The sequence below is a fragment of the Zootoca vivipara genome, chromosome 12 (assembly GCF_965207765.1).
Source record: "Zootoca vivipara chromosome 12, rZooViv2.hap1.1, whole genome shotgun sequence".
NCBI classification, from domain to species: Eukaryota; Metazoa; Chordata; class Lepidosauria; order Squamata; family Lacertidae; genus Zootoca; species Zootoca vivipara.
This window is the reverse complement of record NC_142595.1, coordinates 29,087,238-29,103,507: the sequence shown is the minus strand read 5'-3', so window position 1 is coordinate 29,103,507 and position 16,270 is coordinate 29,087,238. Positions and strand designations below refer to the sequence as shown.

General features: G+C 40.2%; 3 protein-coding genes across 3 annotated transcripts; all 3 read right to left on the bottom strand.

Moving 5' to 3' along the window:
• Positions 1-1,146: 1,146 nt before the first annotated feature.
• Positions 1,147-2,103, bottom strand: LOC118077979 (olfactory receptor 10A4-like). The gene has a single exon (XM_035101696.2). It carries the CDS (start codon positions 2,101-2,103, stop codon positions 1,147-1,149), a length of 957 nt encoding a protein of 318 aa, XP_034957587.2.
• A 6,209-nt stretch (positions 2,104-8,312) lies between these two features.
• Positions 8,313-9,254, bottom strand: LOC132592914 (olfactory receptor 5V1-like). Its single transcript, XM_060281144.1, has one exon. It carries the CDS (start codon positions 9,252-9,254, stop codon positions 8,313-8,315), a length of 942 nt encoding a protein of 313 aa, XP_060137127.1.
• A 4,182-nt stretch (positions 9,255-13,436) lies between these two features.
• Positions 13,437-14,378, bottom strand: LOC118077963 (olfactory receptor 5F1-like). Its single transcript, XM_035101682.1, has one exon. The coding sequence runs from the start codon at positions 14,376-14,378 to the stop codon at positions 13,437-13,439; it is 942 nt and encodes a 313-aa protein (XP_034957573.1).
• Between the last annotated feature and the right edge of the window lie 1,892 nt (positions 14,379-16,270).

The following is a 16,270-nucleotide window of genomic DNA, read 5'->3' as shown; positions in this document are numbered from 1 at the left end:
TCATCAGTCTAGATAATAATCTAAGGCAAATGAAGACCAACTTTGGAGGGAGTGAAGATGCGGTTCAGCATGGTTGTAGTTAGTCCATAGCTGTCAACTTCCGGATTGGAAAATAAGGGATCAGCAGCAGCACAGCACTGGAAGTCACTTCTGCACACGTCCAGACATGCGCAGAAGCAACTTCCGGTGCCGGCTCTGCTTGATTTCCAGTGCCCAGACATGGGCAGAGCGGCACCGTAAACCGGTTCTGCGCATGCTCAGACATGTGCAGAAGCAACTGCCGGTGCTGGGCTGCCCGTGTGCGCATGTCTGGGCACCAGAAATCGCTTCTGCACATGGGCAATTTTCAGCAGCACTCAGCAATCCCGGGGGATTTACAGGATATTTTTCAATTCAGGATAACAGCGGGAAACAGATTTAAATATGGGGTTTTCCCACGAAAAATGGGAGACTTGACAGCTATGAGTTAGTCGGGGTGACCTCCTGGATCCAGCATGGCTGTGGGAGGAGTAGTGGCTGCTGCGGGGACGCTGGACGCTGTGGGGATGCTGCTGGAGCTCACCCACCGTTGTAGCCGGAAAAAATGACACTTGCTGAAGCAAAGACACTTTTCAGTGCCAAAAGCTCATCACTGAAGGAGGGTGTTGGAGGCCTCAGTGGCAGTAAGGCCCTGGGTGGCACCAAATGTGTGTGTGGGAGATACTCCCCACCGCCTTCCCCACAGGGGAGAATTTTAGTAAAATCTAAAACATGGTCACACACACACTTTTTGCGTTTCAGAATTGGGTCTGTGAGTAAATGAATACCTAATATTAATTGAGAAAAGATGTCAACTGGATGACAGCAACAAACCAAAACAACCACTTAGCTGTTTAATTCAAGTAAGACACATGTAAAAAGCAGCTTCCTGTACAGCAAACAGTCTACAAAAAGAAATAATTGAAGCACATGCAGATTTACAGTTAAAATCCCAAATGATTACTGATATACAGACAGTTCAGGCTGCATTGGGTTGGGATCAGGTTGGCTTCCTGCAATAATGCAGCCATGAGCCTCATTTGAATGATATATTTACAACCCCTTAATCAGTAGTTACGTATTCTATGTTTACTTTTTTCTATTTTCTATACTCCATTCTTCAGATATTCAACTAGTTGGTTTTTGTGGAGAGAAGACCCTTGCAATTGTTTTCTTATATGCTTTCTGCACTTCTTTATTTCTTAGGGTATATATTATGGGATTTAAAACCAGAGTGACAACTGTGTACATAAGAGCACTCATTTGGTCCCTCCGTGAAATGTAGCTGGACTTGGGCATTAAGTAGGTGAAGAGGCCTGACCCAAAGAATAATGTCACCACCGTGAGGTGTGAGGAGCAAGTGGAGAAGGCTTTCTGCCTTTGCTCAGCAGAAGGAAGCTTAAGGATGGTTGAAATTATACGGACATAGGAGAGGATAATCAGTAGGAATGGACTCATGATGAAAGAGATGGTCACTGCCATGACAGCAATCTCATTTTTGTAGGTATCTGTGCATGCCGTTTTCACCACTGGTAGGATATCACAAAAGAAGTGCTGGATGTGTTGAGAGCCACAGAAGGGTAAGCTGAAGATCCATGCTGTTTGAGCAACTTGTACAAAGAAGCAAATAATCCACGCTGCGGCTGCCAACTGTGTACAGACTTGGTGATTCATGATTGCTGTGTAGTGCAATGGATGACATATGGCAACATAGCGATCATATGCCATGGCTGCCAGACGGCAGCATTCTGTCAGCCCCAGGATGGTGAAGGCATACATCTGGGCTGCACATCTAGCTTTGGAAATGCTTTTATGCTTTGTTAACAGATGTGCCAACATCTGGGGCACCACACTGGTGGTGTAACCTATTTCTAAGAAAGATAGGTTTACCAAAAAGAAGTACATGGGAGTTTGAAGGGAATGGTTGAGTTTCACAAGCAGAATTATGAGCATGTTCCCAACTAAGGCAGTAACGTACATCACCAGAAAAAACAAAAACAGCAAGATTTGCCATTCAGCAAGGTATGAAAACCCTACCAGGATGAACTCATTTAGACTGGTCTGGTTCTCAGCTAGCTCTTCCATAGAATGGATATCCTGTGTGGAAAAGGAAACAACATATAGAGATCATTAATTAAATCAGGTAATTATAGTAGAGGCATCTGGAGCATCCAAAAGGCCCATCTAGTGCATAATCCTATTCTCACCGTGGCAAAACAGGAGCCTACAGGAACCCTCAAACAGGACATTAATGCAATAGCTCTCTCCACAAAGAGGATTGCAGTCTGTGACAATGGAAGTAAGATAAAGCCATTATGATCAGGATAATCTTTCCACAGGTAAAAGTTATCCCATATTATCCCATGGAAGAGGAAAAGGCAGATATAGATTATTAATCAAATGAGGTAATTACACTATTGATACTAGTCTGGCTTGCCTGTCACACCAGGTGAAAGCATTATTTAGGATAAATAATGCATGGCAGCAAAGTGATCAGAGAAGAACAAAGCAGATAAAATTTTCTTCCTGGAAGCCCCCATGCTCATATGTTCATGCTAAATTATGGTTTGTTTAGCCTGGCTAATTTAAGAGGTGCCTGCAGAATCAGCCAAAAGAGCCTTCTGGTTCATCATTCTTTTCTTACAGTGGCTTTCTATAATACCCCAAAGAGGGTGTGAATACAATAGCACTCATAAATGGGCATTATTCCCAAATTTTCCTAATTTATTCTCAGACTTTGGGATATATTACCTGGATTCAGAATTCTCCTTTGGATCCTTTTCTATTTTACAATTTTATACTTTCTAGCACTATGTGTGCATAGTTTTGTTTCACTTTCAGCTTTCTCATATATCCTCCCCACCCCCACCCCCAATCTTCCACATGTTGATAATGTACATATTGTGAAAAGGGGCAGAAAAAGCAATTTTCTGGGTAGATTTTTTGGTAAAGCAAAAATAGTGGTTTGGCCTACACCTCATTAAATACTAGCAAATTTATAATTGCAAAAGTTTTTGTGGTCTACACTGCATAGTTGAATGTATTGACTTGTATGCATTGCTAAAACAGTGTAAAGAAGTAAACTTGATCCGATTGTGCAGGCAGTTAGATTAAGATTCTTATCAGTGGAGGACCGCACTGCATTAAAACAACACAATTTTGCCTTGTGATCACATAGTCAATGCAAACACATCATGAATAATGGTGCTGCTGGAAATCAAAACTAATCAGTTAGGTTTACAATTCTCATATATATAGCATGCCCTGGTCCAATCATGTGAACTTTAACACCAAATTAGAAACTGGAAAGGCAGTCTAGAAAACTGCTAAGTAAGACAATATTTTGTAATTCAAAGCAAAACTGATTATGAATTGATTTTTATTTCTGTGTTTATATGGCTCTTAGTCAATTTACAGAATTATGAGGTGGTCCAATGACTTTTGATTCAGTTTCTTATTTGTTTTCTTTAGCTTTTTCAAAACTAAAATCTCTCTAAGCAGTTAGAAATCACAGATCCTGCCACACATATTCAAAATGGGGCCATAAATGTCATTGGAAACAGCATAATGTGATTGTGTAACAACAGCTCCAGTGGCTGTATGGGGGAGAGAGAGAGCACACTACCCCTATGTGATATTTGCAGACCACACCTTCTTTTTCATTGGAAATAATGTGCAAGGCACCCTTTTAAAAACAAGCAGCTTGCTAAAAATTGTTTGGGTAACGTTCTATTACTGCATCCAACTTACTGAAGGTATTAATGACATTGCAAGCCCATCATAAATTTTGATAAGAGTCAGGTTGCCAAACACTAATCAAGAATAGTGGATAGATGCCAATTAATAAGTTGCACTCTTTTCTTACTCCGGCTTTCAAAGCATCACAACATTCTCAACTATCTTAAAAACATAACATATGGGCATAGTCTGTGATAATTCCAGTGTGAATCAATTTAATTGTCGTCTCTTGGACTAATGTGTAGATTTAAATTTGATTATTCATCAGCTTTCACACTTTCCAAATGCACCAAATGCAAGTCATCCACCTTGCAGGTAGAATAATTTAAAAAGAGAGACGTCAAGTGGCACCCACCAGTCTGCTTTGAATCATTTGCATTTTATTCATTAATTATGTCTATTTCCATTTCTTTTCCTCATTTGTTTATTTCCCTCAGCTTTAATTTTCTTGATTATGATTCTAAATGAATCAAAATAAATATACATATGATCCCATTGTTGGGATTTTCCTAGGAACTGGATTTGTCAACATTGCCGTCCTTAATACACACACACACACACACACACACACACACACACACACACACCACTACCACCAGAATGGCTGCTTACTGTCTTGCCAGTGAGTGGCGGTTGCAGCCTGACGCGTCACCTCCTCTCTTCCCCAGATATGCAGCGCCATTTTTTATTGTTTCCCAATCCCCACCGGCCACTGCAGAGGCTCACTGTTTTCTACCTGTTACAGGTAGGTAGCCGTGTTGATCTGACACAGTCAAAACAAAATAAAAAAATCCTTCCAGTAGCACCTTAGAGACCAATTAAGTTTGTCATAGGTATGAGCTTTCGTGTGCATGTACACTTCTTCACTTTCTACCTGTCCTTCAAATGAGACAATCCGTGGAGGCCCTGAAGTGGCATGCCATCTTCTTAGCCTGGCTGACCACTCAGCACAGCATCCAGTTGGCTGGGAGCATCCTTAATACACATACACATACACACACCTCAGCACCAGAATTACAACACAGGCAAGCGTATTCATGTTTCATCAGAATTTATGTCCTTTGATTTAGATTTAACCATCATACCCCCATGCCCATAAAAACTTACTTTGCAGAATGAGTGTTTGCTATTTCTTGCTCCAAAACAGTGAAAAATGGAGTTCCAAACATAGGTATTTTCATAGATGTGCTCTCACCCTCAGTACAGCTCAGGATTGAAGGAAAGTGTTGGGAATAGCCTGCTAATGAATTCATGGAGGCAACAAAATTTTATGCATTTAATCATTGGATGGATGAAAAAAGTGATGTTATCTCTAAAATTGCAAGGAACTTCAAATTATTTAGAAAAAAATGTTTCCAAAACCATTTAAGATCCAATTCTCCAATGCCTTTTTATATATTTACTGTAGCACTTCTAAATTCTTTTGTATACTTCTTTTAGATTTTCCCCCTTTTATAATCAAACCATATGTATGAATTTTATGAAATAAAAAATATAGCTTTGTGTGACTATTCAGCAGACACATGTTCAGGGGAAGCATAAGAGTGGTAGCAAGTCCTGCTTCTGACCTACACATTTGCTAGAACATCAGCATGTTTTCTACCATGTGTGCCAAACTGGAGCATTGCTCCACCACCCACCCTAATATTTGCACATTTAATATGGATGTTTGAAGTGGAGTGCCTATGCGCAAGCCGATGCTCACATCTAGGTGGAATTTTGACGTATTCTCTGTATTTATGCCATCCAATGCTTGAAGGGACCTAATTCCTCAGGGAAAGTGTTGGGAGAATTCCTCTGATAAAATCCATCAGGGATAGAATGATAATGAAATAGTGTTGTAGGGAAATTCAGGTCAAAAGACCTCTGGAGAGTTCAAAAAGTGCTACATGCAGGTATATATTTCCCCTTTTGCTATGGAGATACAACAGTCAATACCATCACAAACTCATTCATTAATGTTTGGTAGGGAAGGGTATCAACAGCTGGAAATTATGCTTGGTCTATTAGAATACAATGAATAGGCATTTTCTAAAGCTACCCTTTTAGGTAAATTCCCATCAGTATTTCAAGTGCAGGTAGACAAGCTTTCAACTCCCACAGTTCTCTTATGAGGCCTCTCTCCCACAGCCTTCCTCTCTATTCCCCAAAATGGGGATGGAAAGCCTGACCATTGGCAATGCTGCCTTTGGGAAAACAAAACAGAGCAGAGTTTTCATCATCACAGAGTAAACATTGTCCAAATGCGAACATTATGGTTCTCAGGTGTGCAATATTGCAACCACACAGTGTGACATTATGGTACATGCCTCAGCAACAGGTCTGGAGACAAAACTCATTTCTAGGAAGAATACGGGGGTGGGTGATCAGTAGCTAGAGTCAAATGCAAAGACTCAATCTGAAATGTGGAATCTGTGGCATTTAATCATTTTCTGGTCTTATAGAAGATTTATTTGTTGTGCGTGCACGCACACACACACACACACACACACACAGCCCCACCTTTATTTATGTCTCAGCTCAATGTAGCATATATGTTTAGTTATTTTATCCTCACAACTATATGTGAAGGAATTTAGGCTAAAGAGCAGTGATTGTCCCATGGTCACCCAATGAGCTTCATGGCTGAACAAGGATTTGATCATGTGTATCTTCGGTTCTATTCTGACATTGCAACCAATACATTACTGAAAGGATCTGTGAAACAGGAATGGGATACAAATTTGATTCGGTTCACATTTTAATTTGAATCTACATAATCCACACTTCCTGAAACAATATTTTAAAGAAAATGCTGCATCCTTTGAAATCTCTTTAAACTTCTCTAAATTTTGCCATACAGTTCTCCAATAAATAACCTGCACACAAATGTGTATTACAGGGGAAAGTATACCTAGAAATGCATTTTTAGTGAAAATAATGCAGAAATTGCATTCTGTTGGGGAAGATTGCTTGCAAAAATGTGTATATGAAGGTATATCCTTTATTTTGTGTTTTATTAAAGCTTTTTTATCCTCCATTCTGGAACAAAAGGCAGTTTGCCTTTGAAGTCACAATGCCATTTTGAAAACACCTAGCAATATTAAAAGGAAGCAGCAATTGAAACAAATAATAGAATCATTATGTGCTACATATTAAAAAAAACTGCAGGAATGAAATGGTATTTTAATAAAAAATGAAAAGCCATGAAGGAGGGGGGCACCTCATGTTCCAAACCAGGCACCCCCAAACTGCGGCCCTCCAGATGTTTTGGCCTACAACTCCCATGATCCCTAGCTAACAGGACCAGTGGTCGGGGAAGATGGGAATTGTAGTTCAAAACATCTGGAGGGCCGAAGTTTGGGGATGCCTGTTCCAAACTATATCTGCAGTCATTAAGAAGTTTTCCTCTCCTGGTTCTATTCAAGTGTGTAGGACAGTAGAGCGTGGCTTGGCTAAAATGTCCCAAACCATGGGTAGGCAAAATAAGGCCCAGGAGCTGGATCCGGCCCAATTGTCTTCTTAATCCGGCCTGCAGACGGTCCAGGAATCCGCGTGTTTTTACATGAGTAGAATGTGTGCTTTTATTTAAAATGCGTTCTCTGGGTTATTTGTGGGGCATAGGAATTCGTTCATATATTTTTTTCAAAATATAGTCCGGCCCCCCACAAGGTCTGAGGGACAGTGGACTGGCCCCCTGCTGAAAAGGTTTGCTGACCCCTGTCCCAAAGAGTCACAGAATCTTTCACAGCTATTGAAAATCTCCATGCTCTTCTGGAAGCCTTTAAGTCTTCACCCCACCAGTTAGGACAAATGGACGTAATTCAATTCAATTTCTCTGGACAATCTTAATTTCCAAGAGTACCTGTAAATGCTTTCTCTTCCCCACCAATGTCTTCACTGCCAATTTCACTTCTACGTTTTGTAGGCTATAGATGATAGTGTTGAGGGCTGGTGCATTATGTGCAGTATGCATATCAGAAATATGGCAAGCAATTGGTGAAAGATGCTCATGGGAGTAGGGGTGGCAGTCTCCTGGCCAGAGATCATCTTTTCCAAATGGTGCCAATATCCCTCCCAAGACTGGGGATCCAAGACCAGAGTCATCCATGAAATGTCTAAAAGAACTCTTAGCAGTGAAGGTTTTCATGTTATGTCAGTCCTTAGCATTGTGGTATTAGTTATTTAAAATACAGAATAACCATCTCTTATTTTTGTTGAAATTTTATCTACAGTATCTATTTATCTATCATCATCTATCTAATCTACTTTGGATCATGCATATCCCTATACTGAAACGATCACATACAAGTTTATTTGTAACGTTCACTACTGGCTGTTTTGAAGCAATGCACCATTTTTTTTAAAAAAAAACTAAGGTTAGAGGACATCACATGTGTATTGCCTTTTCTTTCGGGAATCTTTAGCATCATATGGTAAAACAGAAATCACATGCGTTTCAGCTCAACACACACCATGTAACATTTAAAAAAAAGTTTAATTGCCTTGATCCACCATTTATTAACAGTATGCCTCCGTTAAACTCAGTTCTTGTTAAAGGTCCTAACTTTATAATGTTATCTAATTAATAACTTGCTTATTGCTCTTTTCACTTCCTCGTTCCGTAGGCTATAAATGATAGGGTTAAGTGTTGGAGTTATGATACTGTAGATAACCCCAACAAGCTGGTCCTTTTCCAGAGAGTAGCTGGAGGTGGGTCGAAAATATGTGAATATCCCAGAGCAGTAGAACAGAATCACAACCGTGACATGAGATATGCAGGTGGAAATGGCCTTGTGACGATGTCCTTTTTGCCGATTGTTGAAAACAGCATGAAGAATCAAAGAGTAGGAGATCAGAATAAAGAAAAAGGGGCTAAAACCTACAAGTACACCCACTGTGAAAAGTGCCACTTCATTAATTGATGTGTCGGAGCATGAAATACTCAGCAATGGAGGAATGTCACAGTAAAAATGACTGATCACATTAGATCTGCAGAAAGACAGGCGGAATGTGAGTGCTGTATGGAGAGTAGCATTGAAGAAGCCACAAGCCCAGGATACTGCAGTAAGCTGGAGGCAGGTCCATTTAGTCATGAATCTTGCATAGATCAGTGGGTGACATATAGCAAAGTACCGATCCAAAGCCATAGAGGCGAGAAGAAATCCCTCAGCACCCGCCAATGAGATAAGAAAAAACATTTGTGCTGCACAATCCAGTAAGGAAATGTGTGGAGAAAGGACCCAAAGATCTACGATCATTTTAGGGAGAGTCACAGAGATGTAACAGATATCTAGGAAGGAGAGATTGCCAAGAAAGAAATACATAGGTGTGTGGAGGGACTGATTTAATAGAGACACAGTGATGATGATTGAGTTGCCCAAGAAACACATAATAACCATAATATACATTGTGAGGAAGAGGATGGTGAGCAAGGACTTCCCACTTTTAACAGCTACAAATCCCAGAAGTACGAATTCTGTTATTGATGTTTGGTTGTTAAAGAAGGATGTGCCCATGGTGTCTTACCTGAATATTACAGTTAGGAGAGTGCTATTTTAGAAATTTCAGTACTATTCAGCATTGCCCACGAAAGCTTTCCAGACATAATGCAACTATATAGACTGTATCACCTTCATGGCTTTCCATATGCAACAAATTCCACTGTGTGGTTGTACCTGAAAAACAAATTGTTACACTTACTGCCCATGAGCAAATATCACACGTATGAAGGTTAACAGGATTTGCTACCCCCTCCCCTAATACACTTAAGTCAGTTTGATCTTTTTAGGACTCAAACTCCTGCCCTCAGTTTCATATACCAACCATCCTCAGTTCTTCTTTACATTTGTTAAGCTCAATCTTAATGACCTTGCAGCTGAGCTTTCTTTGAAACTTCTGGTAGCTGCCAAAACTGTGTTAACCACATTTTGGAAAGCTCCTACATCAACACCCATTGGAGGATGGCTTATTAATTAATTAATTAAATGTTGAGATAGATAAGCTGATGTTATAGATAAAATTGCATTATTACCCAAGGAAAAAATAAACCAGCTCCTCCAATTTCAGGTTTGTTTGTTTGTTTTGTATGGGAGAATTGAATAATTTTATAACATACAAGAATCTACTCTAACATTTTGTCTCATTGCATATAATTTAGGTAGGTAGTTGTGTTGGTCTGACGCAGTAGAAATATTATATATATATATATATATATATATATATATATATATATATATATAATTATTTTTTTAAAAAAATGTTCAGTAGCACTTTAGAGACCAACAAACTTTGTTCTTGGTATGAGCTTTCGTGTACATGCACACTTCTTCAGATTCTTCAGATAAGGTACATATAATTTGTTTGTGTAAATATAATAATAGGGTAGGAAAATATTGACCAGTCCAGCCCGTTTCATGGCTTCCTGGCAGGAAATGTGCATTCTGTGATATGCAGACCACAGGCAGCGTCTCAAGTGAAGTTCTCAGGAGTTTCAAGAGAATTGCTATTTTGATGTCTCTGACCACATCATGGATACGTCTACAAAGAAGAAGAAAAATAGCAAGAGGTTTGATAAGAGTGCACGCTATTTGTGTACTCTTAGAAATAACATGTAATAACTATCCCCACCATTCCTCCCTATAAAACATACTTCTTTCATTTTCTATTAATACAAAGCACAAACACTCAGTTCTTGTTCTTGCATACTCCAAAGAGCAAATAGTTCCCCCAGAGGATGTCAAACATACCCAACTCACACAAAACCGCTCTTTGGCCACCAAAGAAGTACTATTTCTTATTTTAAAGCAGCACACTGTTATGTAGCAAACAAGCATATTTTTATTTATATCCTTGTTTAAGGGAAGCTCATGGGAGTGCTCCACTAATGAATCCATGGGGGTTTAGAACTATGGCAAAATATGTTGTAAGTCTGTGGATGAAAGCTTCGAGAAATCACAGCAAATCCTAACTACTTTCAAAAGTGTTGCCACCACTTTTAACCATTTCATTGCAGGCCAAGCTGATATTGTAATACAGATTCTACTGTACTAATACATTCCCGAAAATCAGGGATATCCATTCCACCCTTTCCCACGTAACAACCTAGAAATTCTGTACATGTAGCTACTTGATAAGTTGGTCATATCTATGTTCTGACAGGTGCGAAAGAGAAATTTACCATACTTATTAATATACTATACCATATTGATGCAGCTGGGAATGGCAAAATGATTATCATCTCTTGGCAGGGCGAAGCGGTGGTCTCATTTACCAATGTACCAACCAGGTTTCTTCCTCCAGGTCATGGACAGAGGAGCAGGGATATATGTGCTTCCTGTGCCCCAACACACTTGTGCCATAAACCCAGAATGATCAGGGTTCCTGTTCAGACATGACATGTTTTGCTAATAAAGGAGCAATCAAATGGCATGCTCCACCAAGATGAGCAGCTTAGGTTGCAGTGGACCTCTGACTCAGAGGGGCTAAATAGACATTTCATCTCCAACCCTCAGCTGATGCTATGTCAGTGTAACTGGCTTTTTGCAGCTCAGCCAGGGCTCTGCTGAAGCTGGCTGAGTCAAGGCTGGTGTAAGTCTCAAAAAGGGGCATTAGGAGGCGTGTGAAAGAGGCAGGACTAGAAAGGGTGGGGAGACTTAGGCTGGATTCTAAACCCATTCAGCTCAATTATATGACTTGGCAAGTTGGATCCTCCTGACAGAGGGTCCATGTTGTGCATGGCCCTGGAACTCTTCCCCAACCGGCATGTGGGTGGGACTTGCCCCACTCCAGCTGGTGATGCCACAGTTATGCCACTGGCCTTTAGCCAATCAGCAATGTGGCAAGGTTGGGGGTTGGGGGTATTTATTTGGCAATGCGACGTGGGGACCCTCTATTGCTTCGCACTGTCAAACACCCGCCCACCCACCCGTTAGTTAGGTTGTGTATGGTCTTGCTTTAGACTTTGGTTGGTAGCCTGTTTTGGAACGGGGGCTGGGTAGGATTTTTTTTTTTTCAATGTGGCAGATTGGCTGTGACCACTTGGTTTTTGCCTACCTCTTAGCAATCATCACAACTTTGTAAGGTTAGGCGGTTAGGCATTGGTTTAGGGGAATGTGGGGAGGGGAGGGGAGGCCATCACCTGCCCCTCCAATTAATAGGGTATTCCGTTAAAGGAATCTGGTGGTCTGGATCTTGTCCGAAGCCCGGGGAGGGGCTAGGGCCATGCCAGGACCCCTGGGAACCCCAGGGGTGAACACCAGTCAATATACATTGATGGGGCTCCCCCTGCTGATTGTTTACCCTTCCAGGTTTCCTGCATGGCAGGCAGGAGCCAGATATAGTTGGATACCAATGCCTAAGCCAATACCAGTCACCCTTGTGTATTCAATAAAGTTGCAGCCAAAATTTGCCCATTAACCTTTAAACTAAATTCTGTCTCCACTGTGTCTTTATTTCCTTGGGGGATGGGTTTAGGGGCTCGGAGCACAACCTGGTATAAAGCACAATTTTAAAGGCTTGTTTTCCCTCTGCCAGGCTTACACAGAGCAGCAGCCCCCCTGCTGAATGGGGTCTGGATTCGGTGTAACTTTAAACCAGCTTAACTTTTATACTGGCTTTTATACACCACCTTCTTGTGCATAGGATTGCACCTGTGGTTGAGAGTAGAGTTAGAGTGTTAGTGGAGTGAGGCTAGCTGTCTCTGTGTGTAAAGATTGTGTGGAGACAAAGGTCTGAGCAGGATTTAAATGGTCATATGCATGTTGCAATAAATTACACTTGGAAAGTGGTTGCCTGTTCAAACTTAAACTATTTGCCTGTAACAACAACAAGAACAATAACAACAATTTATTACTTATACCCCACCCATCTGGCCAGGTCTCCCCAGCCACTCTTGGCAGCTCCCAACAGAACATTAAAAACATGATAAGACATCAAACATTGAAAACTTCCCTAAACAGGGCTACCTTCAGATGTCTTCTAAAAGTCATGGTGAAGGATTTACATTCATCTTTATCTTTTCTTTTGCTCAATAACCTTGGCTGAGAGCCTCTACACCAATAATTTATTGAGTTTTTAAAAGCAATGCAGTTCATGTATATAATGAATGGTGATATCTTAATCTTCATTTCTTAGAAATCCAGACAGATTTATTTCTTGGTAAATGTACATATGACAAAGCATTAAAAGATAAGTATGTATTAAAAGATACAGTGGTATCTCTGGTTAAGAACTTAATTAATTCTGGAGGTCCATTCTTAACCTGAAACTGTTCTTAACCTGAAGCACCACTTTAGCTAATGGGGCCTCCTGCTGCCACTGCATAATTTCTATTCTCATCCTGAAGCAAAGTTCTTAACCTGAGGTACTATTTCTGGGTTAGTGGAGTTTGTAACCTGAAGCGTTTGCAACCTGAAGAATTTGTAACCCGAGGTACCACTGTACACATGAATCTTACTTCTGAGTATACATGCATGGAAGTGCACTGCAAGTTATGCTAGTAGTTCTGATATTGTAAGTTGCTCTGAGTTGCTTTTGCAAAAAAGTGACTATAAGCTTAAATGATGGTGATGGTTGCTACTAAATGTGGCTGTACAGTACCTAAGTAGGCATTATAAGTAGTGCATTATAAAATTTATACATTGGTCATTGTTTGTTCCTCTGTTAAAGCTCTGCTCAGCTTTTTCCTGAATAGTAACTTGTCAATTCAGTCCTTCCTGTTTTCTACAGAGAACTTTTTTAATGGCCTCTTTCACCTCCTTGTTCCTGAGGCTATATATGATGGGATTCAAGAGTGGAGTGACCAGGCAGTAGAAGACAGCCACCAACTGGTCCATATTGAAGGAGAGGTTTCGGGTAGGCCTGACATAAATGAACATCATTGTTCCGTAATAGATACCAACCACTGTCAAATGGGAAGCAAAGGTGGAGAAGGCCTTTTTGCGTCCATCGGAAGAACGAATGCCCAGAACAGTGATCAAGATGGCAGCATAAGAACCCAGAGTTATTGTGAATGACCCAACAAGGAGAAAGGAGCAGATGAAGAAACTCAGCATCTCGTTGAGCTGGGTCCTGTTGCAAACCAGTCTCAGCAATGGCAAAATGTCACAGAAGAAGTGGTCCACTACATTGCTCCCACAATAGTTGAGCTGAGATATGAGAATTGTTGGGATCAATGGCAGAACCAAGCCAGTGACCCAAGACCAAGTAGCAAGCTGATGATAGACAACACTACTCATAATGGTGTTGTATCTTAAAGGAGAACGTACAGCCACATATCTATCATATGCCATGACAGCCAAAAGGAGGCACTCAATGCCACCAAGGGCATGGAAAAAATATATTTGGGTAAGGCAGTTCTTGAAGGATACAACATTCTTTTCTCTAATGAGATCAACCATTATTGTTGGGGCTGTGACTGAGGTAAAACAGATCTCCAGCAAGGAAAAATTGCCCAGGAAGAAGTACATGGGGGTGTTAAGAGAATTTTCATACCTGGTGATGAATACAATAACCATGTTTCCTATCACTGTTAGTGTGTACATAATTAGTACTAGCGTAAATATTGGAAATCTGCTCTTTTCCAGGTTGGGAAATCCTGTGATAAGAAATTCACTCACAGTTGTATGGTTTGAGAGATCCATCTTATGATTGGTTGTTCTTCTGTGGAAACAAAAAAAGAGAAAGTGAAAGCGTTCTGTGTATTTCTTATGATATATCTGTTGAAGAGGTTTAACTCATAAAAGGCTTCAGATGAATTTTTTCAAGGACAGAGCGTCAGTCAAAGCCAAGCAATCTATGATTGAAAGAAAAAAAGTAAAGAATTCTATGATCCTTAGCCTTCACAGCAGTCAAAGGAAATAACACTGCCAGTGTGCTTAAGAAATCTTGTAGTCTTGAGTGGTGGAAGGGGGAAAGGAGTTCCTTTGCATTTATATCCACAGTACTGATAATATAAGGCCATTATTTGGAGAGTGGACTTGGGGACTTGGAAATGCCACTAAACTTACAGTTGCATTACTCTACTCATGTAGAGTAATGCATGCTATCACTGTTCCTCTTCCATTGATTTCAGTGGAACTTGTTAATTGCACACAATTGCTGCCTAATGCTGTTACACTATGAATGCTTGGTTAAGAGGAAATTATACTAAATTGAGCACCATATTCCAGATGAGCTATCCAGACCATGAGGATTTGTCAGAAGTGGGATATGAACCTATGCTTCCATTCAGAGACCAGAAAAGATAAAAGATAAAACAGTAAAATTAAGAGGTGGTGGTGGGGAACCACAGCTTTAAAACATACAAATGTTAAAATACTAAAACTGTTTAAAATTACCTCAGCTTTCTAAGTACCTGAGCAGGCTCGTCTAAAGAATAACGGTTTTTTTTTGCAGGTGTGTTTGCATTTAAAGTAGGAGAGAAGAGAGTTCTACATTCCTCTCAACTCTCAACAGTCCTCCTCATAATAGTTTATGTGCTATTATTACGTATATAATCTCCAATGTTTCTTTGAAAAATTTGCTAAGTGAAAGAAAGAACAAAAAAGTATTTCTTTCTCACATATCCGGGCAATGTGACATTTTTGTCAGTAGAATGAAAATCAATCAATTATATACACATTGAACTATTTCATTAAAGAATAACCCTGAAAAGAAAAGAAAAGTACATATTTTAAAACGTTTTGTCCATTTTCATTCTGCAATGTGGCTATACTCACAAATGATGCGGATCATGCATTTGAAAATAGTTGGTCCCATCATGGCTACCATGAAGACTGGCCAGGTGTTGGGACAAGACGGTGTGAAAAGAAGACTAGAAGATAAAGTATATTATCTTTTCATGGAAAGATGTGCATGTGTACTTTATACATTGAACCTATTCCATCAGCATACCTGTATTCAGACTCATGGGGATCTGATCTCCAAGGGCTCAAACCCTAGAGCTTAAAGTTAGTCAGCCTTAACAGTGAGACTCTGCAAACTTTGCTGATGAAAGTGGTGGAAAATATCCCACCATCTTTAATTGAGCTGATAAATCCCCCAGCAGCTAAATGAGAATGTTGGAGTATGATTAATGAGCAGAGGACAGACCACTATTTAATAGCAGTTGATTCAAGCTACGTGTTAGGATGTGTTCCTTAATGTTAGGAAGTGCTATAACCCATTAACGATGCACTGCAGAACATCATGAACTGCCACAATCACGTGTGTGATATAAAATACAAGAAAAGTGAAACTCATTTGTATGCATATACACTCATTTTCTCTCCACCCCCCCTTTCTAGACGTTGTGGGAAAGGTTATGCAAATAATGTGCATGTACATCAAAGGTGGACAAAGTTCAGAATATTTCTTTCTTCCCCAGAGTTTAGCCTACTAATGAACTAATTCCAGAGTAGAGCCTCTGTGGAATGCAAATTATTTGGAAAATTGACTTGGGGACTTGGAAATGCCACTAAACTTACAGTTGCATTACTCTACTCATGTAGAGTACTACTCTACTCATGCTATCACTGTTCCGCTTCCATTGATT